At 37.2% G+C, this 16,328-nt stretch overlaps 1 protein-coding gene across 10 annotated transcripts in view; it reads right to left on the bottom strand.

Moving 5' to 3' along the window:
• CCDC171 (coiled-coil domain containing 171) overlaps positions 1 to 16,328 on the bottom strand; it is a 322,833-nt gene that overhangs the window by 262,752 nt on the left and 43,753 nt on the right. For all 10 annotated transcript variants that reach the window (XM_038552441.1, XM_038552440.1, XM_038552446.1 and 7 more), the window contains one exon: positions 6,818 to 6,964. In XM_038552441.1, coding sequence (XP_038408369.1) covers positions 6,818 to 6,964 — 147 coding nt within the window. The remainder of the gene's footprint in view (positions 1 to 6,817; positions 6,965 to 16,328) is intronic.

Genomic DNA, 16,328 nt, shown 5'->3' with positions numbered 1-16,328 from the left:
ATTCAGTGGGAACTCTATAGCACAAATAACTTGGTATCTTTACAAATAAAAGGAAAAAAGAAAGCTATAGGTGGTGAATCTGTAGATTAAAATATATTTATGAGACATATCAGTGGGAGTGCCTGGGTGGTTCAGTTGGCTGAGTGACCAACTCTTGGTTTCAGCTTAGGTCATGATCTCATCAGGGTCTTGAGATCAACTCCTGCATAGGGCTCTTTGCTCAGTGTGGAGTTTGCTTGAGAATTCTTTCTCCCTTCCCCCTCTAATCCTCCCCTACTTATGCAAACATTCTCTCTCAAATAAATTAATTAAATCATTAAGGGGATCCCTGGGTGGCATAGCGGTTTGGCGCCTGCCTTTGGCCCAGGGCGCGATCCTGGAGACCTGGGATCGAATCCCACGTCAGGCTCCCAGTGCATGGAGCCTGCTTCTCCCTCTGCCTGTGTCTCTGCCTCTCTCTCTCTCTCTCTGACTATCATGAATAAATAAATAAAATCTTTAAAAAAAATAAATAAATAAAATAAATCGTTAAGAAAAAAAAAGAGACATATCAACGAATTGTAATGTGTAGCACCTAACTGGAATTCTGATTCAAACTGTATTCTTACACACATTCATTGCCATTAGTGGAGCAATTTAAAATTTGAATAATGCCAAATATTTGATCATATTAAGTAATTACTGTTAATTTAGTTTTGATATTGATAATGTGACTCTAAATAAAGATCTCTCATTTTTTAGAAATTGTAACAAAATATTTATAGTTAAAATAATATGTGCCTGACAAAGAGATGGAAAAACATTCCATGCTCATGGATTGGAAGAATTAATATTGTGAAAATGTCAATGTTACCCAGGGCAATTTACACGTTTAATGCAATCCCTATCAAAATACCATGGATTTTCTTCAGAGAGTTAGAACAAATTATTTTAAGATTTGTGTGGAATCAGAAAAGACCCCGAATAGCCAGGGGAATTTTAAAAAAGAAAACCATATCTGGGGGCATCACAATGCCAGATTTCAGGTTGTACTACAAAGCTGTGGTCATCAAGACAGTGTGGTACTGGCACAAACACAGACACCTAGATCAATGGAACAGAATAGAGAACCCAGAAGTGGACCCTGAACTTTATGGTCAACTAATATTCGATAAAGGAGGAAAGACTATCCATTGGAAGAAAGACAGTCTCTTCAATAAATGGTACTGGGAAAATTGGACATCCACATGCAGAAGAATGAAACTAGACCACTCTCTTTCACCATACACAAAGATAAACTCCAAATGGATGAAAGATCTAAATGTGAGACAAGATTCCATCAAAATCCTAGAGAAGAACACAGGCAACACCCTTTTTGAACTCAGCCACAGTAACTTCTTGCAAGATACATCCACGAAGGCAAAAGAAACAAAAGCAAAAATGAACTATTGGGACTTCATCAAGATAAGAAGCTTTTGCACAGCAAAGGGTATAGTCAACAAAACTAAATAAGACAACCTACAGAATGGGAGAAGATATTTGCAAATGACGTATCAGATAAAGGGCTAGTATCCAAGACCTATAAAGAACTTCTTAAACTCAACACCAAAGAAACAAACAATCCAACCATGAAACGGGCAAAAGACATGAAGAGAAATCTCACAGAGGAAGACATAGACATGGCCAACATGCACATGAGAAAATGCTCTGCATCACTTGCCATCAGGGAAATAGAAATCAAAACCACAATGAGATACCACCTCACACCAGTGAGAATGGGGCAAATTTACAAGGCAGGAAACCACAAATGTTGGAGAGGATGTGGAGAAAAGGGAACCCTCTTACACTGTTGGTGGGAATGTGAACTGGTGCAGCCACTCTGGAAAACTGTGTGGAGGTTCCTCAAAGAGTTAAAAATAGACCTGCCCTACGACCCAGCAATTGCACTGTTGGGGATTTACCCCCAAAGATTCAGATGCAATGAAACGCTGGGACACCTGCACCCCGATATTTCTAGCAGCAATGTCCACAATAGCCAAACTGTGGAAGGAGCTTCGGTGTCCATCGAAAGATGAATGGATAAAGAAGATGTGGTTTATGTATACCATGGACTATAACTCAGCCATTAGAAATGACAAATACCCGCCATTTGCTTCAACGTGGATGGAACTGGAGGGTATTATGCGGAGTGAAATAAGTCAATCGGAGAAGGACAAACATATGTTCTCATTCGTTTGGGGAATATAAATAATAGTGAAAGGGAATATAAGGGAAGGGAGAAGAAATGTGTGGGAAATATCAGAAAGGGAGACAGAACATAAAGACTCCTAACTCTGGGAAACGAACTAGGGGTGGTGGAAGGAGAGGAGGGCGGGGGGTGGGGGTGAATGGGTGACGGGCACTGAGGGGGGCACTTGATGGGATGAGCACTGGGTGTTATTCTGTATGTTGGCAAATTGAGCACCAATAAAAAATAAATTTATTATTAAAAAATTGAACACCAATAAAAAAATAAATTTATTATTAAAAAATAATAACAATAATATGTGCCTGGGATTCATTTCACTATAATATGGGAGGGGGGATAGTGAGTGGGAGTATAAACGATAAAATATTGGCCAGATAGCGGTCACTGTTGAAATTGGTGATGGGTACATTAGGTTCATTATACTATTCTGTTTAGTTTTTAAAATATGTTTACAGCTTCCCATTAAAAAAAAATGCTTGAAAGAAAACAGAGGACCAAAAAAACTTACAGAGCTGACAAGAATGAGGAAAGGATCACCAACAAAGGAACACAAACCAGAATAACATCGGGCCTCTCAAAACAGAAGAGACTGGGAACTTTCTCTTTCTGAGAGAAAATGACTTTAAACCTAAAATTCTATATTCAGTCAAATTTTATCTACTCTAATACTTTATTCATAAAAATCATACTCAGAAATACAAGATCAGCTAAAACTTAGGTCTCATATACCCTTTCTTTAGCAACTATTAGACTATATATGCCACTGGAGTAAAAAACACTTGCGGATCTAGGAAACAGAAGATCCAACACAGGACAATAAAGTCCCAGGTGACAGCTGAGCCATGAGCCATAGGCCTTGAAAGCAATGAAGAGATTGGGCAGGAGAAAGAAGAGTTCCCAAGTAGTATGATAATTTTCTGAGTAAGACCACATAAATTTGCCAAACAGAGCTCTTTGAAGGCTTGATCCATTTGTACTCCCATCAGCAAGGCACAGAAACTCTTAAACCACCCACAGAAACTCTTAAATCACCCTCACCAACACTGGGTGCCATCTTTTTCTTTAAACTTAGTATTATGAGTGTTAGAGCCTTTCTTACATCATAGTAAGGTCAAGCATTTTTCATGTGTTTGTTGTGCATCTGAACATCTTTCACTTCTTTGATGTCCTTGGCAGATTTTTTTTCATAGAGGTTTTCTCCTCTTTCTTACCAAATAATAGGGGATTCATATAGACAGATATATTTACCTTGTGCTGTAAATCTTTTTCTCATTTGTCTTTTATATTATTTGATGTGGGGAATTTACTTATATAAGACTTTAATTTTTCATAGTCAAAGCTACAAATCTTTATGGTTTTGTTCCTCTATTTTTATGATTAATAGTAAGTCATACTATACTCAGAGAGAAAAAAACTTATATTTTTTTCTTTATCAGGTTTTAATATTTTTACTCTTTTTAATCCAACTGGATTTTAGAATATAATGTAAGACGGGAATCTAATTTTATTTTGTCCCAAATAGTTAAACCATTGTTTCAACATGATTGACTGAATAATCTTTCCTATTCCCACTGATTTAAAATGGTATCTTCAGGATGCCTGGGTGGCTCAGCGGTTAAGCTGAGCCTTTGGCTCAGGTCCTGATCCTGGATTCCTGGGATCAGGTCCCGCATCGGGCTCCACAGGGAGCCTGCTTCTCCCTCTGTCTCTCTGCCTCTCTCTGTGTGTCTCTCATGAATAAAAAAAATAAAAAACAAAAAATAAAATTATATCTTCATATACTAGATTTTAGAAATATTCTACAAGTCTACTATTGGCCTTTCAACTCTATACAACTGAAAGTCTGGTCTTAGAGATACCATACTTTTTGGCCACTCAACAATCTCTTTTCCCCTACATAAAAATTTATTTTCTGGGCTTTAATTTAGTAGAACTGAGAGAGATTCATTTGGTAGCAAAATAAAGCAAACGATTTCTTTCAATCAAATATTTTCTCTTTGGGATTTGAATCCTAAATAAAATTATAAAAAGAATGATACCAATTATTATTGATAAATTTTAAAAATGAAAATTATTGATACCAATTCATCTTCATTTCATCCATCATTTCTCTTCCCAAGACCTCTGGAGTAGCTCTGGGATTCATTTCTGAGCCTGATTCCCCAGGTTTCATTCTGATTCTGCAAATATGATTCCCATATTCTTCCACTTAATTCCTTATTTAAGTTAATCAAAGTTGGTTTCTGTTGCAAACAACCAAAATACCGCAACTAATACATTACTAATGCTTTATAATAGGTATTAACTTCTGATATAGTAAATCTCCACTCATTACTCTTACCAAAATGCTTTAGGGGCACCTGGGTGGCTCAGTCGGTTAAATGTCGACCTCTTGGTTTTGGCTCAGGTTATGATCTCAGGGCCGTGGGATCGATCCCCAGGTGGGCTCCACACTGAGCCCAGAATCTGCTTGAGATTCTCTGCCTCTCTCTCTGTCCCTCCCCTTGCTAGGGTGCACATGTGTGTGCACATGTGCACATAATCTCTCTGCCTCCCTCTTCCAAATAAATAAATAAAATCTTTTTAAAAAGATGTTTTAGGGATGCCTGGGTGGCTCAGCAGTTGAGCGGCTGCCTTTGGCTCAGGTCATGATCTGGGGATCCAGGATCAAATCCCACAATGGGCTCCTACAAGGAGCCTGCTTCTCCCTCTGCCTGTGTCTCTGCCTTTCTCTCTCTCTGTGTGTGTCTCTCATGAATAAATAAATAAACCTTTAAAAAATAATAAAAATTACAAAATAAAAATTTGTTTTAGAGTCTCTAGTGTAATACCTATTTTAGTCTTGCACATGAATTTCTGAATCTGTATTCCCAAAATAATTCCAGTGAGTTTTTTATTAGAACTGTTTTAATCCATAATATAATCTGGGGAGGATTCATATCTTTATAGTGTTGAGTATCCTCAAAATGTCTCACCATTTTTTGAAGACTCTCAGTTAAATTTTCATAACTTTTTTAATATGTCTGTAGTTAATTGTATTCCTATTCTTGTCACTGTGGTGAAGAAAATTTTTACATGTTTTATTCCCTGATTATTAATCGTATGTAAGAATGTAAATAAAATTGTTACATGTTATTTTCTTCTTGGTTGGCCTCCTTACTGAATGTCCTTACTAGTGTCAATAATTTTAAAGTTGATTTTTCTTGACTATTCAATTTATAAATGTATCATCTGAAAATAATAAGAGTCATACCTCCTTCTTTCCAAAAACTATACTTCTTATTGCTGTTCTGCCATTATATACTTCTCTGGCTAAAATTTCCAGAACAATGTCAAATGACAGCAGTGAGTTTAACTGGAGTACCTCTAACATTTTTATCATTGAATTCTCTTTTTTTTAAAAGACTTTATTTATTTATTCATAGAGACACACACACACACACACAGAGAGAGAGAGAGAGAGAGGCAGAGACACAGGCAGAGGGAGAAGCAGATTCCATGTAGGGAGCCTGACATGGGACTCGATCCTGGGTTTCCAAGATCATGCCCTGGACCGAAGGCAGTGCTAAACTGCTGAGCCACCCGGGCTGCCCGAATTCTCTTTAAAAATGTTTATTTACCTAATAACAATTACAGATTATGTTTAAAATAAAACTTATTTACCTATTGAAATACTTAATTTCCCATAAACAAAAGAAAGTTTAAAAAGAAGAATTAAATAAATTTCTCTAAAAATTAAAGTGACCATCAGTATCATTCTCTCATAAAAAATCATATATTTCGGGGATCCCTGGGTGGCGCAGCGGTTTGGCGCCTGCCTTTGGCCCAGGGCGCGATCCTGGAGACCCGGGATTGAGTCCCACATCGGGCTCCCGGTGCATGGAGCCTGCTTCTCCCTCTGCCTGTGTCTCTGCTTCTTTCTCTCTCTCTCTGTGACTATCATAAATAAATAAAAATTTTTTTTAAAATTTTTTTTTAAAAATCATATATTTCATTTGTAAGTTGATGCTTCCTTCCCATCTAAAGTCTTACCTGAAAAGCATTCCACAAAATCATTCAGCTAGTACATGATTCAAACTACCAAATTAGTGGGGTGCCTGGGTGGCTCAGCAGTTGAGCATCTGCCTTTGGCTCAGGTCATGATCCTGGGGTCCTGGGATCATGTCCCACATGGGGCTCCCCACAGGGAGTCTGCTTCTCCCTCTGCCTATGTCTCTGCCTCTCTCTGTGTGTGTCTCATGAGTAAATAAATAAAATCTTAAAAAAAAAAACTACAAAAAAAAAAAAAAAAAAAACTACAAAATTAGAATTTAATATTATGTGTACAAAATCCTTTCCTGTGTTGCTTCCTCAACCTTATAATGTAAACAATTACCCTCAAGCTTTCCAAATATTCCATGAGAATTAACTGTTAAAAATGGATAGATTTTAAAAATTAGGGGCAAAATATAATTTACTCAAATATAAAGTTATCAAAGAAACCAGATATTCAATATAAATAAGTACTGAAAAAATTAGTTTTATGTTTTATGATAGAGTAAAACTTTCTCTGACCTTAAATGACTGTTTTAAAAGAATAAGAAAATATACCTCAAATTCTTTTCTAAGACGTTCTTCTCGTTGAGTGCTAAATTCAAGTTCACTTGTTTGTCGCCGTAAAAGATCAGAGCAGTCCATATGTTCAGCTTCTAATTTTTCTACCTTCTTGTGCATATTTTGTACAGCATTATCTTGCTCCTGGAAAATAATTCGTTTTTGCATCAATATAGTTTATAAGCCAACAATGACAAAAATGTATCTTATAGAAGACAGTGAGTAACTAAATCTGTGCTTCAACTTAACAAGAGGTTATACAGTTGACCCTTGAACAACATGAGGGTTAGGGACACCCACCCATGAGCAGTCAAAAAACCTGTGTATAACTTTGACTCCCCCCAAATTTAGCTTCCAATAGCCTACTGTTGACCAGAATGATAACACAAACAACTGATTAATCCATATTTTATCTGTTTATATGTATTATGTATTGTATTCTTACAATATCAAATTTTTCTTAATTTTCTTCAGTATTTCTTGGCTCCACATCTCCAGGTCATCTCCAAGTTTTTTCACATTGTCCAAAATCTCCAAAAAAATTTCCAACATATTTATTGAAAAAAAAACCACGTGTAAGTGGACCCATGCAGTTCAAACCTCTCTTGTTCAAGGATCTCAAAGACATTTGCCCTTTAATGTTTCCAGTAATGTTTCAAAATGTTCAAAAAGCACTGCTGGAGTTTTACAATTTTGGGGTGACTGGCTGGCTCATTGGTAGAATATGAAACTCTTGATCTCGGGGTTGTGAGTTTGAATCCCACACTGGGTGTAGAGATTACTTAAAAATAAAATTGAAAAAAAAAGAATTACAGGAGTTTTACAATTTTAAAACTCTGATTAATACATGTTATGTTTGAAAATGTGTCTAGCTTACTATACTTTATGCTAGTTCAATTGACCTCTGAGGGTATTTACATAACGCTGCAGTCCTACTGCTATATATAATGTTCTCCCCCTCACTAAAATTTTAAAATATTTTGTAATACAGGGATCCCTGGGTGGCGCAGCAGTTTGGCGCCTGCCTTTGGCCCAGGGCGTGATCCTGAAGACCCGGGATCGAATCCCACATCGGGCTCCCGGTGCATGGAGCCTGCTTCTCCCTCTGCCTGTCTCTGCCTCTCTCTCCTTCTCTCTCTGTGACTATCATAAATAAATAAAAATTTAAAAAAATATTTTGTAATACAAATATACCTGCTCACTTGTGTGATAAGAAGTGATTAGCTTGAATGCCTAATAATGACCCTTGAGAGGTTTTTTTTTTTTTTTAATTTTTTTTTTATTTATTTATGATAGTCACAGAGAAAGAGAGAGAGAGGCGGAGACATAGGCAGAGGGAGAAGCAGGCTCCATGCACCAGGAGCCCGATATGGGATTCGATCCCGGGTCTCCAGGATCGCGCCCTGGGCCAAAGGCAGGCGCTAAACCGTTGCGCCACCCAGGGATCCCCCTTGAGAGGTTTTTATGTGAGCTCATGGTACTTTAGCTATGGTTATAGCTCTATAGCTCTTAAAGTTTTATCCACTAGATGGCTGTGTTTCATTTCCTTCAGTTTCCAAGTTTTCCAATCTTTGCTGTATTATTGAAAGAAAAATAACATCAGGTCATCTTCTGCTGAAATCTCTCAATCTTATCTCCCCACAAAACTCAGAAATCAGAGTTGAATGTCATGAAAGTTCAAGTATAAAGTCAACACCCACATCAAAGGTATTTTCTGCAGTAACGTGTCCTGATTTATCATTCCCACTCAGGTCTCTGGCTCAGGCTCCTTTCCCAAGTTCCTTCACCAGCACAGTCTTATCTAGGGATATACACACAGATAGGGACCCAAAATGGTTCCAGGTATTACTAGTCACTCAAACAGTGTCACCAGAACCTGATTGAGAATGTCACAAGCACCAAATACAACTCTCTATAGAAGACTCTAACATGGAAGGCACCTGGCAGTGCAGCCCACAGTCAGAGAATGGAGAATAAAACCTAACGTTAATTCCCTCTCTCCACATCCCCCTCACTCATGAGATTACCACTCGGTAGCCGACTACACATGAACTCAGGAATGATCTTCAGGTAACAGAAACATCTCAATATACAGAAGTTCATCTGCTCACACATTTTCAATCCTTAAACTAATACCACAAAGAGCAAATCTGGGTACCAGAGCAAAACTGTGCCAGCATTGCCTATAGTAAGCAGACACCACTCACATTGTTTTAATGACACTCTGGGTTCGGGAATAAATGGTTTTACAAATAGCCATATGTCCTCTAATTTCATCATAATAGGACCTTCATATACAAAAGTACTTTTAAGACCATTAAGCACCATCCATGTATAAGATACTACTTTTATTCTGCATGACAGAATAGCAGTCAATAGTGTCAAGCAGTCAATAGTGCCAGCATCAACTCAAATTCACTGTCAAATTATGTGCCTCCTGACGGACACATCATCTCCAGCTTTCTATCATCCATGCAAAGTACTATGTATATTTTTAGATAAATAAACAGCAATTTACAAGGTTAATCTCAATGTAAACCAAATAATCTGAAATAAAAACAAAATAAAAACCATAACCAAAAATGCTTGTATCATAGTTGATGGCAATTATTTCAAACAATACTTATTAAATAAAGCAAAAGAAACTGAGTATTCGAGAAGGCTCACGAAATTTATTTATAAGAAGATATGAAAATAAATAAATAAAAATACATCAAAAAAGGGATCCCTGGGTGGCACAGCGGTTTGGCGCCTGCCTTTGGCCCAGGGCACGATCCTGGAGACCTGGGATCGAATCCCACGTTGGACTCCCGGTGCATGGAGCCTGCTTCTTCCTCTACCTGTGTCTCTGCCTCTCTCTCTCTCTCTCTCTCTCTCTCTCTCTCTCTGTGTGTGACTATCATAAATAAATAAAAATTTAAAAAAATACATCAAAAAATAAGAAGATATGACTATGATTCCCATTCTATTGAGAAACAGTACAAAAAATGCAATCATTCCATTACACTAAACAAAAAGCATATGCATCATTCCATGACACTTTTGATTTAATCATATAAAAAACTGGAAAATCAGTAATGGATCAGTTAGGGCTTATTATATTTATTGGTGAGATTTTAACTTTATGATACTTGGTCCTTACAGTAATGCAGTTTTTAAATAAAAGTCTTTCAAGATGTAGATGAAATGCTGACCTAACAATCCCAGTTTTAATGCAGAGGTCAAGTAGTCACTAATATTACATGACAATTACTATATACCCTTGGATATGCATATAAAACACACACAGTTTTTATGTTTAAAAACTGCCTTCTTGGGATCCCTGGGTGGCTCAGCGGTTTAGCGCCTGCCTTTGGCCCAGGGCGCGATCCTGGAGATCCGGGATCGAATCCCACGTCGGGCTCCCGGTGCATGGAGCCTGCTTCTCCCTCTGCCTGTGTCTCTGCCTCTCTCTCTCTCTCACTGTGTGCCTATCATAAATAAATAAAAAATTAAAAAAATAAAAATAAAAAAATAAAAATAAAAATAAAAACTGCCTTCTTCATATAGTGTAGACTTCTTAGGAATTCTATTTACATATTCAAGAAACTTATATTACATAGTTAAGGGATTACATTAACTTAAAATTACATTAATTTTTTTAAATACTTTATTTATTCATGAGAGACACAGAAAGAGAGGCAGAGACATAGGCAGAGGGAGAAGTAGGCTCCCTGCAGGGAGCCTGGTGTGGGACTCGATCCCGAGGACCCCAGGATCACAACCTGAGCCAAAGTAAGATGCTCAACCACAGAGCCACCCAGGTGCCCACACTGATTAATTTTCCAATGTTAAACTCACCTGGTATTTATTGTATAAAGGCTTTTTATATTATACCTTTTTTATATTTTGCTGCATTGAGTTGGCTAATATTTTATATAATACTTCTGTATGTTTATTCATTAGTGAGATTAGCTATAATTATCTTTTCTTCTAGTCTTGTCAATTTAGCATCAAGATTTATCAGTTTAGCATGTCATCAAGATTCTTCCATTATAAGTGGCACCTGGATGGCAGAGTTGGTGAGGAGTCTGAATCTTGGTTTTGGCTGGGGTGGTGGTCTCAGGTTCCTGGGACTGGCCCCACATCAGGCTCTGGGCTGAGCGTGGAGTCTGCTTGGGATTCTCCCTCTCCCTCTGCCCCTCCCACTTGTGCTTGCTTGCTCTCTCCCTCTCTCTCAAACAGATAAATCTTTAAAAAAAAAAAAAAAAGATTTTTCCATTCTCTGGCAGTTTAAGAAAATTACCTGCTCTTTGCATGTTTTTTTGTTCATTGCTGAAGCAATAAGGGCCTGGAATTTTGATACCAACTCTTTTAGGTTTTCTATTTTCTACCTCTTCTTAGGTTAGTTGGGGCAGATAGGAGGTTTATATACATACCTGTTTCAAATATCCAGGCAAGTAACCCTACACTGAAGATCACAGTTGAAAGAGCAAACTCAAACACTCAAGCTCCTAATAAGCCTTTTAGTCCTCAACTCTCAAACATAAGAAAAAGAGGTATTTTGAGGGGAAAAAAACAACATAAAAGATGAAATCTAAATCAAGGGGGAAGAGGAAAAACAACCTCAAAGAAACACATAATAAAGAGAATAAACCTTCAAAATATCTTTTGAGAACAGAAGCAATTTCAGAATTGCAAAGTAAGAACAACCAAAAATTCTTTTTTCCATAAAAGCATGAAGAACACTGGCAAAAAAAGTCAAAATCAAATTTTTTATAAGTGGAAATTCACCATAGACTTGTAATAATCTTATCAATAAGCACTTATTCAAGTAAATCAGCTGAAATCTCTGTAACAATGGTGAGCTTTTTGGCATTTTAACTTGCCCTAAATCCATGGCCCTTCCCATCAGTTACTGATAGCCTTGAAAATCAATACTGTTAATAGAGCCAAGACATGACAACAACCTAAGTGTCCATCAGCAGATGAATGAATAAACAAAATGTGATACACACACACACATATATACACACTCATACACATATACATAGTAGAGTATTATTCAACCATAAAAAAAGAAGGAAATCCTGCCATTTGGGACAACATAGATGCACCCTGAGGGCATTATGCTAAGTGAAATAAATCAGATAAATAAATACTGTATAATCTCACTTATATGTGAGAAACTGAGTATTCGAGAAGGCTAACGAAATTTATTTATAAGAAGATATGAAAATAAATAAATAAAAATACATCAAAAAAGGGATCCCTGGGTGGCACAGCGGTTTAGCACCGCCTTCAGCCCAGGGCCTGATCCTGGAGACCCAGGATGGAGTCCCATGTCGGGCTCCCTGCATGGAGCCTGCTTCTCCCTCAGCCTGTGTCTCTGTCTCCATCTCTCTGTCGCTCATGAATGAATAAATACTTTTTTATTTTTTTTTATTTTTTTTAAAGATTTTATTTATTTATTTATTCATGACAGACACAGAGAGAGAGGCAGAGACACAGGCAGAGGGAGAAGCAGGCACCATGCAGGGAGCCTGACGTGGGACTCGATCCAGGGTCTCCAGGATCACACCCTGGGCCAAAGGAAGCGCTAACTGCCGAGCCACTGGCGCTGCCCAAATAAATACTTTTTTTAAAAAATTATAAATAACCCAAAAGAAAAAATGAAAATTCAGTAGAAAAGTTACAATATAATGCTGCAGAAATCTCTCAGGAAATAGAACAAAAATATAAAGAGATAGAAAACAGAAAAAATTAAGCATATCCACTTTATGCCAAATAGACCTTAAAATCAATTCAATTCTGATCAAAGTTTCACCAAGTTTTCTTGGTGGAATATTACAAGCTAAACTTCAAACTCACATGGGAGATTAAAGGCTAAGAAAAAAATATTCCCTCATAAAAAATATTAAGAATATGGAGAGGGGAACTTGCCCTACCAGTTATCAAGACTTATTCTAAAGCCATGGTAAATAAAACAATTCAATATTGACTCATAAATAGATAAGTATATAAGCGAAACAGAACACAGCGCTCAGGAACTAAACCTTAGATAGAAAGGAACTTGGACGGAGACAACACTATAAATCAGTAAGTGGTGACAGAACAGACAGTTGAATAGCTGGTAGAGGGGCATTTGGTTATCCATTTGAAAAAAAATAAAATTCGGGATCCCTGGGTGGCGCAGCGGTTTGGCGCCTGCCTTTGGCCCGGGGCACGATCCTGGAGACCCGGGATCGAATCTCACGTCGGGCTCCCGGTGCATGGAGCCTGCTTCTCCCTCTGCCTGTGTCTCTGCCTCTCTGTCTCCCTCTGTGTGACTATCATGAATAAATAAATAAAATCTTTAAAAAAAAAAAAAAAAAGAAAAAAAAGAAAATTAGATCTCCTCATGCTATGTATAGAAAAAAATACACATTCTCTTTACGACTTTAGGTTAAGACATAAAAGACACTATTAATAAAAAAAAGAGTGATAAATTCAACTACACTAAAATTTAAAATGGCGCATCAAATCCAATATAATTGTCTCCATGTTTACAATGAGGATATAACTAGCCAAGGATTAGCAACCAAATATATTAAAAGCTCCTATAAATCAATAAAAATATACAAACAATCCAAAAGGAGAAAGTAAAAGTATAAACTGGCAGTTCACAGAAGAAGAAACATGAATGGCCAATAAATACAACATGCTCAATGTCAGAGAAATAGAAATTTAAGCAAAAATGAGATATAATTTCACAAACATCCTATTGCAAAAGAAATTAAGTCCAAAAAATACCAAGTATTCAAGAAATTGTTAAGAGAAGAGGAACTCTTCTTTTGAATTGGCATACCATGTGGGAGAACAATTTGGCATATATTTTACCTCTAAATAATTGCATATACACAAACTACATACCTACATAAACAAAAATATTCAATATTCATGAAAGCACTGTATGTGATAATTAAAAGTTGGGAAGAATTTAAATCTCAATCAATCCAGTAATGGAAAATAATTATGAGATACACATAGAATAAAATACCATACGTCAGTTAAATTGAATAAACCAGAGCCAGTTTATTAACTTGGGAAAAAATCTCAAAAACACTAGTGAGAAAGACAAGTTGGACAAAGATTCATACATTATGATACTCTATGTATATTTTTAAAACACAAAAAAATACTAAAATAATATGATACATGGTCAATGTATACAGACAGAAAATTAAACACTGACTTCAGAATAATGGTTATCTTTTGGGAATGGGGTAATGGTGGGATGATAAAGTGATTCAGAATAGTCGCTCTTAAATAATATAACAATTTATTGCTTGTCTGTTTTTAATGCTGAGACAAATATGACAAACACATGACCTAGATGGTAAATATTAGATATATTAACAATATTGGGACACCTGGGTGGCTCAGCAGTTGAGCTTCTGCCTTCAGCTAAGGGCGTGATCCTGGGTCTGGGGAATCAAGTCCCGCATCTGACTCCCTTCAAGGAGCCGGTGTCCCCCTCTGCCTATGTCTCTGCTTCTTTCTGTGTGTCTCTCATGAACAAATAAATAAAATATTTAGGTATATTAATGGTATTGGTACGTTATACTAGGTACTGGTATTAGTCCCTGTCATTTTCTGTATGTTCAAATATTCATCTTATATTTGTGGTTTTATCAACACAGTCTAAGTCTGGGGTATATTATAACATACAAGAAAATTCCAAAAGAGCTATAAAATAATACATGCAGTTACATGTCAAGATTAATTTGCCTCTTTGCAAATAAAATTTTTAAATTTTTATCACAGAATTTATCTTCTTTTTTTTTTAAGATTTTTTTTTTTTTTTTAACTCATGAGAGACAGAGAGAGGCAGAGACACAGGCAGAGGGAGAAGCAGTTCCTTGAGGGGAGCCTAATGCAGGACTTGATCCCAGGACTCCAGGATCACGACCTGAGCTAAAGGCAGATGCTCAACTCCTGAGCCACTCAGGTGCCCCAGAATTTATCTTCTTATAAAATAAAAAGCTACCAGGATCCTTATAGTGAAAATATAAGTGTCATGTGTGTATGAGTGTGTGTGTAAATAAAATCATATTAAGGACGATGGAAATTGAGGGCGTTCTTCTTTTGTCCACTAGAGGGAGGTGTTGAACTTTTTAATATTTTATTTATTTATTCACTAAAGACACAGAGAGAGAGAGGTAGAGGCAGAGGCAGAGAGAGAAGCAGGCTCCTTGCAGGGAGCCTGATATGGGACTTGATCCCAGGACCGCAGGATCATGACCTGAGCCAAAGGCAGACGCTCAACCACTAAGCCACCCAGGTGTCCCGAACTTAAAATATTTTAAAATGAGGCATTTTTTTTTTAATTTTATTTATTTATTTATTTATGAAAGTCACACATAGAGAGAGAGGCAGAGACACAGGCAGAGGGAGAGGGAGAAGCAGGCTCCATGCACCGGGAGCCCGACGTGGGATTCGATCCCGGGTCTCCAGGGTCGCGCCCTGGGCCAAAGGCAGGCGCCAAACCGCTGCGCCACCCAGGGATCCCATAAATGAGGCATTTTTTTGAACTGATATTTACCATTATAGGAAACCACATTGTGCTACTAGAAAACTTGCTTTCTGTCCACATACTTGAGAAACATAGCCCCAAAACTAAATTTTTTTAAATATCCTCATATAAACATTTCTCAGACTCCAAAATATGGTTTCAAGTCTAAAGAATTATAAAAATATAATTAGAAACATACCAGAGCTAAGGTACTCCTCCTTCTTACCTGATGAAATATATCAATGTAGCTAGTTACCACAACTCAACCTAGTACCTGCTTATCTCCTGAAATCCCCAAAGCCAGCACAGTTCTACAATCAGAAATAATGTTTTCAGTCATAGAGTATAAACTGGTATTAACTTTATGTAATACTGATCATAATTATAAATACATAAGCTTGCAGACCAAGCAGTGATACTTTTAGGCATTTACATAATTCAGTTACTCGTACAACAGCTCAAAGATATGGCCAGGAATGTCAATGAATCATTTTTTCCTTTTTTTTTTTTTAATTTCTCTCTCCCTCTCTCCCTCTCTTTTTTTTTTTAATTTTTATTTATTTATGATAGTCACACAGAGAGAGAGAGAGAGAGAGAGAGAGGCAGAGACATAGGCAGAGGGAGAAGCAGGCTCCATGCACCGGGAGCCCGACGTGGGACTCGATCCCGGGTCTCCAGGATCACGCCCTGGGCCAAAGGCAGGCGCCAAACCGCTGCGCCACCCAGGTATCCCTCCCTCTCTTTTTTTAAGTAAGCTCTGTGCACAATGTAAGGCTTGAACTCACAACCCCAAACTCAAGAGTCACAAGCTCTATGGACTGAGCCAACCAGGCTCTCCAAATCTTAGTTACAGCAAAAAATTTTTGAAGGAAATAAAATGTCTTTCAATAAGGGATTCCTTAATATATGTTGGGAACATCCACATGGCAGAAAACCATATAAATGCTACAAGAATAATACAAGGATATTAAAAGA

The sequence above is a fragment of the Canis lupus genome, chromosome 11 (genome assembly GCF_011100685.1).
Source record: "Canis lupus familiaris isolate Mischka breed German Shepherd chromosome 11, alternate assembly UU_Cfam_GSD_1.0, whole genome shotgun sequence".
NCBI classification, from domain to species: Eukaryota; Metazoa; Chordata; class Mammalia; order Carnivora; family Canidae; genus Canis; species Canis lupus.
The sequence above is the reverse complement of the archived record's forward strand: the minus strand, read 5'-3'. Positions and strand labels throughout refer to the sequence as shown.